The following is a 17,134-nucleotide window of genomic DNA, read 5'->3' as shown; positions in this document are numbered from 1 at the left end:
AGTGGCATCGCTTGAGTTGATTTGTGGCCCCTCTGGAGTTACTAAAGGCTTTATTACAACTTTCCTCACATTTGTAAAAGTTTTCTGTAAGACTTGTAAACTAAAACTGATGGCGTTGCCTTTCAGTGTCAGACTAAGGTTTTCTCACCTTTGGAATTCCACTTCTGCTCCTGCGATTTTACTCAACTGCTGTAAACTGAAACACAGGGATTAAGATCATATACTGTGATAAAGTCATGAATGATTTACTCCTAGATTATAATAAGCTTGCAGAGAGTGCTGTTGCTTCTCGTCACATAGCTTGCAACATTTCACACCTTTTTAATGTTTGTCTTGTTTCTCATGCAGCATATCAGTATTTAACAGATGAATGGAATAGTCCTGGCTTTTAAGTCCAGCCCTGCAGGCAAATATGCTTAAATCATCCTGTTCTTTGATGCCAGGTCACTAGTGGTTTAAAAAGATAAAAAATGAAACTCTTTTCGCCACCAGACCACCAGTACTTTAGTTGTAAATCTCTGCTGGTGTTAGAGATTTTTGCTAAGCTTAAAAAATGGTCACTTCTAATTTCACACCTCACATCTGCTGTGTATTTTTCAATCCTTAAACAAAGCGAGATAATCACTGGAAATAAATCTGTACGTCAAGCTTTGTCGTCTCTGTGCGTTAAACCCGTTGATAGTCAGGTGACCTGTCCACAGTTTAAACCCACCTTGTGTCGTTTATGAGCCCCAGCATTTTTTATCATACTGTAAAGGATAAGCAGGTACAGACCACACAGTATGAAACATTTTGTAGTACGAGTTTCACTCATCAATCATCAAACCTTAGGTTTTGGGTTCTACAGAAGTAGATGAGGTTGGATCTTGTAAAATAAAAAATGTGTATATATATACATATATATATATATACATGATTTAATCAAGGATGCAGATAAATTATGACAAATTCAGAGATATTGCACTCTTACAATAGATAGAAATAATGTAATTTTATGAGCATGTCCATGCAAACTCAACCCTAATACAACAAAATTTGCTATAAAATAGTGTCAATCGCGTTTAATCGCATTATTGTTTAAATTTTATCACAATTAATTGTGCTAATAAAAAAAACAATTTGGCTGAAATGATGTGCACAGTATTGTGTTGTGGCAAAATGAATGGAGTATATTCCAGCAAATGTATTGTGCAAAACAACAACAAAGGTTCAGCATTTGTTCAACATTTATTTAAGTTTCTTTTACAGGGAAGCAGCTATCTATTACTTTTTTTAATATCTATTACTTTATTCTCCTTAGAGATTCTGCCAAGCGCCGAATATCTTTTTTGCCAGATATTTACATTTATCTGGATCAGTGATCCTGATTATGGTACCATGATGTTTCACACTTTAAAGGCTTGGAAGAAATGTCTATCCCCATTAACATCCATCCAAATGTATGGGCACCCTCATTTTTGTGAAAAATTCCGTTGAAATGCACAATTTGGATCCTATCTGGATGAAACTTGGTAAGGTAATTGAAAACTCAACACGACATAAATGAGTCAAATGTCATCAAAATCGGTGAATTACAAACCAAGATATTCATTTTTGAATTATTGCCAATGATGAGAGATGGGGATTTTTTTAATTTTTGAAACTGATCCAGAATCAGTATATTGATCTGGTAGAAGAGCTAATGATAAACACAGCCCCTGAATTAACAGACCAATGGCTGCTCCACATCAGTTGTATTTCAAGGAACAAAAAAGTGCTTTTAAAATGTTTTCTTTGTTTTATGAATGAACACGATTGATGTTATGAACACGACTAGTACAGGTTTTTATTCTCTCTTGTTAGCAGGGGCCTTTAGGTTCCGCAAAATGAAGATTTATATTATAAGTGACAATTAAAGATGAAAATGTGTGAGAAGTTACTTTTCCTAGCATGCACACAGCTGGAGTGTTTGTGAATTCTCAATCTTAGCTCTAAGACTGAATGATGATGGCGATTAATGCTGAAGGCCAGAAGTGAATTACCATTATGAATGAATCATTGACCATTGCCAGACTAAAACATTTCTTGCTCAACATATTCATCGAGACAAAAGGAAAAGTCTCTGATTAAGCATAACTTTGGATTTTATTTTCCATGCACTACCCCATCATTGTTCAACTTACGAGCCACTGTGTGAAGTTTCTTCTCTGCCAACTCAAAACTCCAGGCGAAGATTTGAGAAATAACGTGGGGAAAGACTACATGTCTCACACAGAGTGAAAAAGCAATAAAATGTTACTTATTTCAACGTTCTGAATATTCTATCTCGCCTAATGCCTAAGCCTCCCATCTGTGGCTGCTTTATTTTGGCCATTTCTCTTGCATCCTGATCAACATTTCAGTGTAATTCATTTAGCGGATGAGTGAAGTCTGAGCAGGCTGAGTTTCATTATGTGCACAGGATGGGCCAGATGGAGGAAATCATGGATTCACTGCTCAGCACAAAACATAATCAACCATTTCAAATCCACTAGTGAGCTAGAAAGGGCTTTCCACAGCATGAAAATCCTTAATATGTAATGGTTGACGCTGTGGGGCAAAAAGACAGGTCTTTGAAGTGAATGCAGATCGTTGCAGAAAATCCAAACTAGAAATCATCTTTGTGTTGAACCTCTATGGTGGATATGAGCATGAACACCCTGAGGGTTTTATGAAGATTTCATAACTTAAATTCTGGACTTTGCTGTCCTCTCTATCTGAGCTGTTGAGGCTTTATTTATTATCATATTTTAAATACCATTGTAAGAGCCTTAAAAGGAGAATCTTAAAGTTTATCCACAGGTTTCTGATAAGTTAAGACAATCTTACAATCTAAATATTGCTGTGGCCTGTGCCACGTATTAATTAGCTGAGCACATCCTCAAAGCAAGTAATATTTTAAACAATATTTTAGTTAAATTTAGCTTCAGTAACGTTGTTTGATCTCTCTCATGCTGTCTGAAGTGTTGACATTTTTAATTTATTGGCATAAAGTTTGGCAAATTTTCCTCATTAAAAAAAGTTTAGTTTGGGGGGGGGTGGGGGGGCTCATAGGTTAACTTCAAAGATTTCATTTCAGTTTTAACTACTATATCTTTTAAGTGTGTAATGATATTATAAAGCTGGGGTCTATAGCTTACCTTGGGCTGCTTGGAACACACACACACACACACACACACACACACACGGAAAAACAGTCTTTGTATGAAGCAATAAAAAGTTACAATTAATATTCCTTAAAAATAAAATAAACAGAGAGTTACAAAAGGTCAGTTCTGTTCTCACCTTCTTGGAGGAAATACTAAAACAGGAAGTAGACTATTAAACAAAAACGCTAAGCCAAGCTGTACAGTGCTAAAGGTTCTTGAGAGGTTGGGAAGAAATACAGTCTTAGTATAATTTAATGGTTTCTTCTCAGTTAACCAATGGCTGGTGCACTGGTTAAAAAAAATAATAAAGAGGAGATCAACAACCCTGCTCCCTTCTGAAATGGCTGGTTTCTCTACTTTATTTAAAAACAGTAAGCTTTGCTATACAATTGTCCATACTTTGCTACCTAAGTGCCAAAACATTTTATGGAATAGCTATATGTCATTTATATTAATATTGTGCAGCAAATTACACAAAAAAGAATGAAAATACTCCCAAAACATACAACTGCAAATATAAACAAAAATAACAGAAACATATACAAAATAACAAAAAGACTCCACAACAAAAACATTAAAGTGCGAGTGAAATACACAAAAGGACTACCTACACAAAACGACAACAAAAAGACACACAAAAATAAAAACCTTTTGTTCTTTTCTAATGCTCAGATTGGTTATTATTCTAAATGCTGGCATGGATAGTGATAATGTTGAGGTGGATTAAACACATATTTTTGTTTCCCCCACTGTGATCAAAGCTGCCCATCACTGGTTTATAGAAACACCATCCATCTGCACGTTGCCCAGCCTATGCCAACAAATGTTAAAGCCAAATGTGGCCCCCAAGTTGAAATAATTGCTCACCCAGGAAAACACTACTGTATATAAATTCAATCAGAATTATTTTGAAGAGCTTTATTGTTGTAAATTAAATGTATATTGTACTGTATTGTGAGCACAAGGGCAAAAATGAAATCATCAACTTTAACATCCATCTCTCGACAAAGGTACCGTATTTTTTGGATTATAAGGCACACTATCAATGAATGGGTCTGACCGGGTCTATTTTCATACATAAGGCCCACAGGACTATGAGGCGCACCGGTTTGTTGTTGTTATTATTATAATTATTATTATTATTATTATTATTATTATTAAGACGCATTAAGCAAAATAAAATAGTCGGATAAGTCAAACTTTATTCAAATCTTTAACAATAACTTTCAACATTGTTCAGGTTTAACACATAAAATACAGAACAATACACTCACTTTTTCAGTTCAGTATGTTGAAGCACAGTACAGGTACATATCACTCCATGAGGCACCTGACTACAGTAGCCCTAAAGTGCCAAAAATCCATCAAGCACTGCAGCTTCATAGTTTACCAAAGTTGTACTGAAACATTTTGACATATTCATTTTATACATAAGGCGCACCTGATTATAAGGCGCACTGTTGATTTTTGAGAAAATTGCGCCTTATAGTCTAAAAAACACGGTATTGGCCACAGCTTTTTTCCACGATTTTGATGAGGCATACCAAGACATTCAGGACATGACTATCCTTCCAACTTTGTGGGAACAGTTTGGGGAAACAATGCATACAAGGTCTGGTTTTTGCAGCATAGCTATGATGTATTACACCTACGCCATAACTCTTCTGTTTGAGTCAAACTGTGTATTCAAATGTCAAAACAGCTGACCTGACAAAAGTGCTGGCATTGGAAAGGGGCTGCTTATTTTCATGCATGTGTGTGGTTTTCATGTATTCTGCCAAAGATCTCCACAGGTCAGTATAGATGTTCAAAATCTGCTCCACCAAACCAGAGAACTCATGGTTTATTGACCATTTTATTGCTCTTCTCACTTACATTTGCTCATATTAATTCTCTGAAAAACAGCTTGTTAGTTGTAACACACATATCTATTCAATTGAAGGTCAGTGTAATATTGGACAAAGTTATGGAACATAAAAAAAATCTGTAAGCATTTCTGAATATATTCTTGAATTATTAGAGATGTAAATACTTGGTGAGCAGGTTATTGTTGGCTTCAGCCAAATATTTAGCAGCACAGCATGTAGGTTTGGTTTAGAATGTAAAGATGCTTTATGCTTTCAAACAACTTAGTCTATAGATTCATTTTTGTAATATGTTACATGTATGTATGTATGTATGTATGTATGACTCGTGATAGTGTTTCATATCAGCAGCTGTTTTTTTAGGGACTTTTCATGACTTGGTTTTTTTGGCCTGATTTATTGTCTGTGGCAGGTTATCTCCCAGAGCTCCATGGCTCAACATATCAAGTCTACAAACTGAGTGTCGTATGAAGTATCCAGTCCACAGTTTGACCAGAGGGCGGGTGGAGGGAGGAACACCTGGTTCGCCCGCTCTATAACAAGCTGTCATAAGACTTAATGAGCCCCCTGATTGCCTTCCCCTGGGAGTGTGTAATACGTATGTGTGCGCTTTCTATTTTTAACCCCAGTGGGAGGAAAAAAATACTGAATACAAATTGTTAGATAATTGTCCCTTTTCCATGAAATACTCTGGAGTTTGATTTGGAGACCTCTCGACCTTTCTTGATGAAAATACCCCTTTACCAGTGATATCTTCTTCTGCTCATCTTCAGTGGAGACTAATGGGAGCTCACTGATGTGTGCAAAGCTGAGCAGCTCCAATCTGGTTTTCCCGAAAATGCTAAAGCAAGGCAGGAAGGGAGAGAGCAGGGTGTGCTTGGTTACCTGGGCCACCCTACCGTACCATATCATCAGTAATCAGCCTCAAAAGGCCCCCTCCGCCCGCCCACACCAGCAGCCTGATCTGAAGGTGATTGGTAGTGACAAACGCAGGGAAACGGCGATGCATGGCATAAGCAAGGCTGCGTTTGTTTAGCCTCTGTGCAGAGCTCGACGCAAACAACAGAGCATTTTCACGAACGACGTGAAGCATGCACTATAATCCCCCTGATTCTTGTCGACTCGCTGTCAATGCCATTGTGTGTGGTCGTGGATGCTTTTTGTTCACTCTAAAAAAGTGTTGGGAGTAAAATGTGCAGATGTTGGTGCTTCAGAAGTTGAATGAATGAGTAATGAGGGAGGGGAGTGTTCTTACACAAAGGTGTAAGCAGCAGCAAGGAGAGCTGGCCAGATTCATTTCTTTATGTCATCATGGGAAATGTCCCTAGTGAGTCTCCCCAGTCTGCCCACCCACCTCCCCCTCCAATTGGTCCTCTCGCCTTTCAGCTGTCCTCAATAGGTGCTAAAAATTTCTCACCCTGATCTCGTTAGCTTGGTTACACACACTCACAGGCGGGCAAGGTAACTCCAACCTTCCTCACAAACACAAATGAAAAGGAAACTGGAAATGACAACTTCCCTCAAGTGGACTGCTTCTAGTTGGTGACAGTCACTTTGTGATTGTTTCTGGAAGTGCAAACACTCATTCTCAAGAGAGCAACAAGAATTAAACCATTCCAATCGTTTGTGTTTTGTTTAGTGCCAGTTACGTTCAGAATATAAACCTTCTTTCTTCTTTGTGGTTTGTTTTCCTGCCACAGTTCAAGCTTTCATGCTGCCGAAACTTGGAAATGACACAGCTTTATGTCATTAAGCTGTTTTCCTTTTTTCTTGTTCTTCCAGTTGACACAACCTGGTCACTGCAGATTGTTGTTTGTTTAAGGCAATCTCAGTTGAAGTGAGGGGCTGATGTTTGCAGATTTGACAGCCAGAGTTGAGAATAAATACCTTTTTCCAGGACAAAGATCACAAGAAACACTAAGGATTTCCTGATCGGCTGGACCGGTGCTGAATTTCATAGAATGTCAAGTATGGGACAATAGCTGTGGAGAATTGTAAAGGAATGAGTGAAATTCATTAAAATAAAACAACTTCAGTCCATGCAGAGGCTCATACACACACTCTGAGCCACAGAAAAGCATACTGTGGTCTGGCAGGCAAACACATGCACACACACACACAAAAAAAAAAATCAACGTTAGCGGATACTGAATTTTCAAAAAATTGGATTGAAAAATAAAGATCAGGACAACCCTAAGAAAGACACGTACACACATATTCATATACATTATGGCCATAGGGCACAGATTGAAGGGAAAATTGATGCCACAGGATGGACTATAAACAGTATATTAATTAGGGCGACCGTGGCTCAGGTGGTAGAGGGTCGTCTTCTGATCGAGAGGTTGGGGGTTCGATCCCAGTACCTGACTATGTGTCGAAGTGTCCTTGGGCAAGACACTGAACCCTAAGTTGCTCCCAGTGGTCGACTAGCGCCTTGCATGGCAGTCCTGTCCCACTGGTGTGTGAATGTGAGAGTTATTGGGTGAATGAGCTGATATGTAAAGTGCTTTGGGACTGCTTCAGTGTGGTTATAAAGCGCTATATAAATCAAGTCCATTTACCATTTTACCATTTAATGTAATAGTTCTGACTAACTATGACTTGGTCAGCTGTAGATTGTAAAGACCTAAATTTGTTAAGCATGTTATTATAGATGGCAGCAGTTTGAAAAGGACCGAAGCTAAACTTAAGGAAGAGATTGTAGTCTATATGTGCAGATTTGTTCGAAGCATACATTCTATGTTTTGTATGAAATTTTTGACGTATGTAGATTTTTAGGTAACACTTTACTTGAAGTTTTTCACATAAATACTGACATTACACTGTCAGTATTATGACCCAACACCTGTCATGAGCATGAATAAGGTGTCAAACCCTAACCCTTCTTTACCTTAACCCTAACCCCGCTAGATCCCTCCGCCTAACCCAGGGGTCTGCAACCTGCGGCTCTGGAGCCTAATGTGGCCCTTTTGACTCTTTTGCAATGGCTCCCTATAGCTTTAAAAAAAAAACTAGTGAAATAAATAGTTTTTTTTTTTTTTTACAGAGGCTATTAATAATTTATGACAAATAAAATCAAGATATAACAATGTGTTAACCTTGCAATAAATCACATGTGCAATGACTCAGCACCTTCCTACTACAGACCATCAACTTTCCTGCACCTGTGGCAAACCTTAAGTTTTAAATTCCAGGTAAGCTAACTAAACCAATAAAAACACTATTCTGGAAGAAAACACAGATTTTAATTGTGTGGGAACAGATTAATTTAACCACCAATGTGCTGGTTAAAAATTCATGTTTTATGTGTGGCAAGAAATGTGTTGACCACATGGTCATGCGTTATCAAACTTCAAGTTATTTTGTAGCCCTTTAAATACATTAACTGAAAACTGTTAATAACTGTTTCATTTCTTCAATTTATTATATTTTAAACTGTTTTTAAGTTGCCATTTACATGATCGATTCAAATCAAATTAAATCAAACATTATTCTGTATCATTTTAACTGTATAGAATTTAATACACTGTATTGTCATTGAGAAGGGATTTTTTCAGCTCCAGGAGGACTTTAATCCAGGTGAGATGAGGCAAAATAGTTCCTTTGTGAGTAAAGGTTGCAGACCCCTGATCTAAACCAAAAATTGCCAACATAGCTCCAAAGGTGTCATAATTTAGCGAACAATACTTAATGACAGTTTAATGACCGCCTTCATGACACATGACAGATAAAGACAGGCCAATGTCAACCTTATGTATAAAACTTCAAGTAAAGTGTTATTTAAACAAACTTACTTAAAAACATTGTAGAAAAGCTGAGTTGTTCCCAACAAGTCATTCAGTTCAGTGGCAGTTTCTTACGCAGACTACCACATCATACTAACAAGTTCACTTTTGAAACTGTGTTTTTTTGCTGAGCACCGTTGATGCTTAGGATAGTTTTAGTTTAATAAAGCTTATAATCATGGATATTCTTTTTGAAGACCCACAATCTACCACACAGATTGTTTGTTCAAGCTAAATCGAGTGTCCTTGTGCAAAGGTTGTGTGTTCTCCAGGTACTTCAGCCTCATTTCACAGTCCCTGCCTTTCATTACTGAACTTGGTCATATTTGTAAAAATAGGTGATGCAATGTTGGGTGACGAAGGGATATGTAAGTAGAGCGGATCTGTAGCAGTTGTGGTGGTTGAGGCAATGGAACATCCCAATCTCATCAAAGAACTAGGGCTAGGACGACATGCTTTTGTACTGATTTGATTTTATCACAATACTTTCTACACAATACAATACGTTCTACAGATATTGCAAGTCGATACTAACAAATATTCCCATTTTAATTTCCTTGTTTTCCTTATCCAAAAACAAAAGTTGAATCATGCACTTCAAGAAACAATATGAGTCATAATTCCAAAAAACAATGCACACCATAGTCAGTCGCTCTTATATATTTGTACAGTACATATATTTTTTAACTGCACATGAAAGTGCACTACACTACATCTAGTGTTAACATATGACCACATACCCAGACATACATATTGAAAAAGAAAAGAGTAAAAATTATTTCTGGGAGAAATAGCGATTTTTATTATTGTCACTAAAGAAAATCGCAATATATCATGAATCAATATTTTTTACCATCCTTACAAAGAGTTTTTGTAAACGTATGAGCACACTGGAATAACAGGAGGATCGTGAAGCCTAAAGCACTCACATGTGTGCATTTTAACATCTTTCTATATTCCACTCCTCCTCACCGAGCGCTATGCTAATATAGTGCGCCCGGAGCAAATGATAATGTCAAAGTAGCTTGTCTTCACCCGTATTTAGTTTCTCTTTCTAACATTATGACAAGAAGGGTCACACATACTGATGCACTCTGCTACGTCTGCTCCTATAGCCTGATGTATGTTAGGCTGGACCTACATCATGGGTACCGCGTCAACATGTTGCAGAGGTTGGTCAACTGTACTGCGTTGAGGGAACGCATGTGGCTATGCGATGCCACCATGCCGCTAGGGAGTTGTGGCTGTGTGAGATTTCAGAAAAGCATTAAAAAGCCCTCATTTACTGTATTTTCCTTTCACAATAAAAAAATATAGCATCTTGAAATGGAATTATTTTCTGGATTATTACTGACCTACAGTACCTAACCATGTGTGTATTATTGAACACAAACACAAAAACAACGGTTTCAAAAGATATGTTTTATTATTCAATATTATGCAACATACTAACAAAGTATAAAAGTATATCGAGCTATGACATTTAAACATATCATCATGTCTGCGCTTCTCTGGCAGCCTCCGCAGCATGTCGCTTATTGTTTGCTGTTAATGAACCACACACACACTGTAGGTACAGAGACAAGGCAGAGTAGCACACACACCTTTTCATTTGGCGAAAGGAAATAATATAACACTGGCACGTTTTGTCCGTCTCGGTTCTCTCTTCGACTCAATCCGTGAACTCTCGTATTGCTTTGCTAAAAGTTGAAACATTGCGGGTGTGACTGGGGCTGAGGTTTGGAGTAGACCAATCACAGCCCTTACAGACCACAGTCAGGATTTTTTGGTGGACGCACGTCAGGTTACAGCATGGGGGTCTATGATGATGTAGACTGCTATGCCGTCAACCTGACGCAGAAGCATACTGTATATCAGGCTTTACGCTCACACATGCATATGATTCACAATTCAAATTCAACATACTTGATATTTTTGCTTTTAACTTGAAATACAGTGCACATTGTCTCGTTGGTGTCCTGGTTTCTATTCCGTGGAGTTTAACGTTAAGGTTGTCATCAGGGTGCAACTTTCAAAGCAGGTCCCCAACTTTCCCTATGTGGATGCTCATTGCTTGGTTCTAAACTGGTGGTGATATTGATCTTGGCCTTCTGTTTCAGACCTGACTGCATTATCCTTTGGTTAGACTTGAGGTTTTCAAACTCCGAGCTATGAATGGAACTCTGTCAAACGCTGGTTGGTTTTGGATCGTTCCGTCACCAGCTGGGTTTTAAGGCGACACCCTTTTCATTTGGCCGTCTTCATGTGAGCTGCTTTTGATAAACACCTCTGTCTGATACTGCTTGGACTGTTGGTTCTGTGGCTGCGCCTAACAAACTGGGACTAGTTTAGCCCACATGCTTGTGCAAACAGAGCAGGAGATAAATGTGAACAGTAAAGTCAATGTCATACACATGTCAGATTGTATGTTCTTTTTATTTTTCCAGTTATTGTAAGAATAATATTTTTAAATGTTGAAGTAGTCTGGTACATAGAGTACACTGTTGGCTGGCTGGCTCAGAGGCAGCTCTACAAGTAGCAGTAAAACGTCTTCTTTAGAATAGGACTATTTAAGAAACAACTACAGGGAAATCATATTGTTTGTGACTTAAAGATATAAACTAGGTCAGAGAAATTCGGCCGCTTGCTAAAGATGTATATAATCAAGGCAAATCTTGTATTTTTCTATCATCCAAATGGAAAAAAATGATTCCATTGTCCATCCAAGAGGGGATAACGTGATGACAATGAACTTTTTTTTGCCACATGTCAGAATCTTGATGGGGACGACTTACGAGTTCATTTTAATCTCAAATTCCAAGACCTGGATGAATCAGAATAAAGTTCTACTAATTAAATTTGAAACTCGGCCAAAGATCTTTCAACATTTTTTTGTTTTAAAACTGCCTTTTATACTGAACAAATCTAAACTAGTAAAATACTGCATGATGCATTGCTCTAACCAATCTTTTAGATAAAATACATTTTAATTCTTTGGTGTAATTTGTGTGATTAACTTTTATTGAAAGCGTTTTTCATGAAATCTGTTGCTAAATAATGAGCCTGTCTTATTGAAATATTAGGATTATAGTGTTGACATCACTGTGTGATCTTTTCACCCTTGCCATGAGTGTGTGAGTGAGTGTGTGTGTAAGAAGTAAAATGGAAAGAAAGCAGATGTCAGCTGGTGCATGCAGCACGTGTGCGCGAGGGGCCTCTTAGATATACGCTGAATGTGCGGCATGATGCGCCTCTGCTGTTCAGTGATATAGCTTAAATAAACTCTGGGACCAGGGCTGACTTGCTGTGACATCATTCAACTGTCGGAGGAGATAGTTGTGGCCCCACGGATGAAGTTTCAAACAGCTTCTCCGTTTCTCCTTTTAACTTTACTGTTTGGTTTGCATCATTTAATGAAGCATCGTGGTGAAGCCGGCGCCGGTTCAAGGCCACCTTTAGGGAAAGGGAAAGTGAGAGATCACGGGGGGAACGTAATGAGCTTTTTTGATGTCCTCTTTACCCCATTTCATCCAGATGTTCCAGCAGCCTGTTTGGTATTTTCTGCCACCCACATCTCATCCCCTGTCTCTCCACACACCTTCCACATTAGCGCAGACGCATGTTATCAGGGAAAGGTGCCCACTGAGTGTCCAGATGAGTAATAGACTGAAGGAGAGAATAGAAATATGTCATGGGGGAAGAATGTAGACTTTAGGGCTCATCTGTAGCTGATATTTCTTTTTTCTCCAATGCAGCCTCAAAACGTGGGGTGAGCTCACACTGTTAAAGTGATAGAGAATGATACTGGCCACCGGCTATGTGCATGCATCAGGACGAGGTGGGAGGTTGTGCGAGGTAAATAACACGGTGTCTGTTTCTTCTCTTGCAGCTGAGATATCAGCATGGATTGACCACACCAGACCTGCAGCAGACACTACCTAACTTAAAGAACTTTCTGGAACACGGCCTTATGGTGCGATGGTAAGAAGGATTCAGATTTTTCTTAAAAAAATATACTGCATAACACAGTATTGACGCATTATATTTATATTACGACACCAACGTGCAAAATGAAAAGTCTTACTTGTGAAACATGGAGGAAGCTAACAAACGTCCATCACTGGTTTGTTCACAAAAATAAAAAGACAAGATGACAAAGAAAGATAGTCTCCACATTAGCTCCCATAATAACATACAGTACATAGATGATAATTAATGAGTTATTAAATCTATCATCACAATATTGCAGCATCTTGTGCTCTTAGTATCTTATATATTAAATATTATGTTTCAGTTTTTATTCTTCTAAACTCCTGATCCAATTATGTGGCTCATACTAACATGCTCCATAATGAGGATTTAAAGATATGAACACAAAAGGCTGTTTGTCATAGTATGTAATGTATGTGCAGCTTTTTCCATATTAGAAATTTAAACATATTGTTCTCAAGCTAGTCAAAAAAAAAGTTGATTCACATTTGCTACAAATTACTCAAATATTTGTGTTCAGTTTTCAGTTTTTGGTATTATTTTTTATTTTCAGGATTTAAAAACTTGTAAAACCACACTGAAGTCCGTGATTTCTTTTTAGTAGTAGTAAAGAGTAGATGAGTGAAGCAGACTGTAAATCAATCACTCTGTGCAGATAAAGCAGCATCAAGTAGCTGCACTTGCACACCGTTTTTCATTGTGCTTGACAGGTAGGTGGTTCGTGTATCTTGCAGGATTCATTGAAGGACTTAGTCTGTCCGAGTCCATTTTCTCTCCTTGTATATTCTTCAGACTGACTCCTGGATGTTAGGCTCAGAGCACTGCTGGGGTCATTAGAGTTAGCATATGCTATCTTTGTAAAGGTCGTCTATTTTTCTCGTATACTTGCTAATCCTGCTCAGTCATAGGATCCTGAAGCTATCTCTCACTGAACTAAGAATTCACAAAGCGATGGATTTGCCACTTACTAACCTGGATCTGAGCTGGTTATAGAACATGTGAGATGCAGTATGTTGCAAAAGCTAGCTTAGCTTAAATTGTTATAGCACCACCAAGCTCTACATCCTTAAGGTGCATATTTTTTAGTTTAAAATCAGATATTGAAAGTGAATTTCTTTTATATATTGGGATTTTATTTATTTATGCTAGTTCACAAAATGGGCAAATTTCCTTGCATATTTGTGATGTATCATAAACCAAGATCATGTCAGTATGAGAAAAATGGAGAAAAAGCACAAAAAGCTGTTGACTGTGAAAATAGTGATTTTTGTTTGATGTAAACCATGCTAGTTGAAGTCATAAAGAAAGTACTCCATGCTTCAAATAACAGTATTGGATGTATAGTTTGTGTATTAGTGCCGAGCGACTTCTGTGTCTGGTGTTGTGGAAATCAGTAGTGGTGCCAGGATTTTGATAATGGGTGGGCCCCCAGTGATTCATGTAAGGCTTTAAAAACATAACACAGGGCTCAAGTAAAAAAAAAAAAAAAAATTAGATGCATTTTAAAATCATTAAATAAAGCCTGCATTACTGTGTTCCACAACCGCGGTAAGTAATTTGTGACAGTAGTGAATATTGTATATTATTTCCTCAGGTTTTTAGCATTAAAATGCTTTTAATCACTGTTTTAGTGGACATACCAGCCTGTCATTGCCCGATCTCGTTAGATCTAGGAAGCTAAGCAGGTCTGGGCCTGATTAGTGGTTGGATGTGAGACCACTGAGAATACCAGGTATGAATGCCTAGTATGAATGTAGTGTTGTAGTGTTGGTGGTGGTCAAAGGGGCCGATGGCTCACTATGGCAGCCTCGCTTCCGTCAGTCTGCCCCAGGGCAGCTGTGGCTACAATAGTAGCTTACCACCACTAAGTGTGGAGTGAAAGAATAATGCCTTAATTCTGTAAAGTGCTTTGAGTGTCTTTGATAAAGCGCTATATAAAATCCAATGCATTATTATTATTATTACCATGCATTGGGTGCCATAGTTGTTATGAGACGTCAAACAAATCATTTTTGGAGGAAATTTGACTTTACCGTGTAGGACCTCTGACTCCAGGTGGCAACCCCCTGTTGATAAACCCAGAGTTCTGAGTTGCATTGAACGCAGCATGACGACAGACACTTCCTGGTAACAATGCAGCCTGTAGGCGGGCTTAAGAGTCCACGTGTGGGGTGCAAGCCGCTGATTGGCTAAAATCTTTCATCCAATAACAAGCTTTCATTCGGCTTGTTATTGGATGAACCTCACCTGGACGGGCTTTGATTAAAATGGGTGGGCCCAGGCTCACCCATGACGCCACGGTTGGTGGCATTACACACTTTTTTTGGCTATTCATCAGGGATGCACCGAAATGAAAATTCTTGGCCGAAACCGAAAACTTTGAATTGCAGAGGATCTCGGGGAAACGTGCGCTGATACTCTAAAACTGAAATGATGCTGCTGATGCGTAGTTTGGATTATTTGTTGCCATGCGTCAAGCTGCGGTGAAGTAGCAAAGTGCTACACGTAGCTCTGCTGTCACATTGGCTCATATACAGACAAATGCGTCATTACAACATCCTGTTCCGTGCTGTTATAGACTTTTGGGCCCTTTTCAGTGGCCAAATTTTTGGTGTATCACTACTATTCACTCACTCTTGTTATTGGTTTAGTATCGCTTGAAGTGTTTGATTCCCAGTCTTTCAAATATTACAGAAACTTTTAGGTGAACATTTGTTACTGTAGCATTTGGATCAGTACGAGCTTCCCAAACCTTGCAAATAATTCACTGAAAAGGCTGGAAAAACACTCAAGGTAAAACAATATTCCGATGACATAGTATAAATACATTTGCCATTTAATGATGTACCATCTCTGCATATGATGAGTGAGCAGGTTTTTTTTTTTTTCAAGCAGTGGCTGATGAGATTTGCAGCAGTCACTCTGTCGCGGTGAAGTGGAATGCTTAGGATCTGCAGGTTTCTCTTCACAGTCCTTTGGCCTGTCAGTAACTCTTTCACTAAAACCTGGCAGACGGTCTGCTTCAGACCTCAGCTCCACTGCCCTATAAAAGAGAAAGGCGCCTTTGATCTCTCACTCCTGTTCCCGGGTCAGCAAAGGGGAGAATGTAATGCACACATTCATTTAATAATCTTTTGTTTTGAAAGGAAAGAAGCCATGAAAAGCTTGAGCTCTCAAATCAGCTCTCCACCGCCGCTCCTACTTAATAGGAAGTGGAAGGGCCCAAAGATAGATGAGATGAAAGCATGGACCCACTAGCCCTTTAGCCATGTGTGTGACTACGTCTGTTTGTATGGTTGGAAGCAGAAAAGGTAGAAGAAGTATTACTGTTTTCCAGCAGTTAGCCACAGCCGCACTCCTTCACAACTACGATGCCACAGGGACAAAAGCTGCTCTATACTAAATCATGTCGTTGGCTGTGGGAAAGAAACTGCACACACACACACACACACATACACACACACGCACACACACGCTAGAAGGCAGTCACTTTAGGAGTCTACAGATCAGTGGAAAATGTATATTTCATAGAGCCGTGGCTACTCATTATGTCAATCAGGATCAGGGGAACGTCACTACATTCATACAATTCTACAAGTAGATTGCATGACCAAAACCAGTGAGTACGCTGACCCAAGACCGATGTTGTTCTAAACTCAGAGCAGCACACAGGAAGCAGACGATTATCATAGTTCAGCACTCTTTGTCCACCAGCAACCACTAACCTCTGTGGTCTTCTAAAGTTCAGTAATAACAATTATTCAGAACTCAACAAGCAGTGCATCAATTTCATACTGCGCCTCTTGTTTATATTGCAGGACATAAGTTTGGAAGCAAGATCTAACTTGCACAAAAAGGTCTTAGTTTCATTGGTATTCTTGCATAACAAGTGCAATTATCAGGTATTTGGGTTTTTCCAGCACTGACTTTGACATTTATTTGTATTTATGTGCAAGAACTGTCAAAAGCCAAAGAACAGGAATGAATAATGCCAACTGTGATTAGTTTTTTGGGTTTTTTAACTTTTGTACTGAAGTCAAGATACTTGCCAACACTTAAACGCATTTCTTGTTTTTTTCTCTCTTTTTTTTCCAAAATTCTTTTTACTACACATTTTTGTTGGCACTCAATGAATAAAGATTCTCACAGTTGGTACAGTAATTATATGCATAAAAAAATAATAACAGTAGAATCCGTGTATCATTCGTTCATTCATTTTTCATTATGTAACAAAAACATGAAAAACAAAAAAAACACTCAATTGATATTTGTTTCCAAAACCAAAATGAAAAAATGGAAAACGCCTTGTTTTTCAAACTCAAGC

The 17,134-nt window shown here is 38.4% G+C and overlaps 1 protein-coding gene across 1 annotated transcript in view; it reads left to right on the top strand.

Moving 5' to 3' along the window:
- Positions 1-17,134, top strand: part of uvrag (UV radiation resistance associated gene) — a 163,461-nt gene that overhangs the window by 133,933 nt on the left and 12,394 nt on the right. Inside the window, exon 14 of the mRNA XM_028467535.1 lies at positions 12,710-12,801. Coding sequence (XP_028323336.1) covers positions 12,710-12,801 — 92 coding nt within the window. The remainder of the gene's footprint in view (positions 1-12,709; positions 12,802-17,134) is intronic.

Source organism: Gouania willdenowi, chromosome 14 (assembly GCF_900634775.1).
Source record: "Gouania willdenowi chromosome 14, fGouWil2.1, whole genome shotgun sequence".
Lineage (NCBI taxonomy): Eukaryota > Metazoa > Chordata > Actinopteri > Blenniiformes > Gobiesocidae > Gouania > Gouania willdenowi.
Note: the sequence above shows the minus strand (reverse complement) of the source record. Positions and strands in the feature narration are given on the sequence as shown.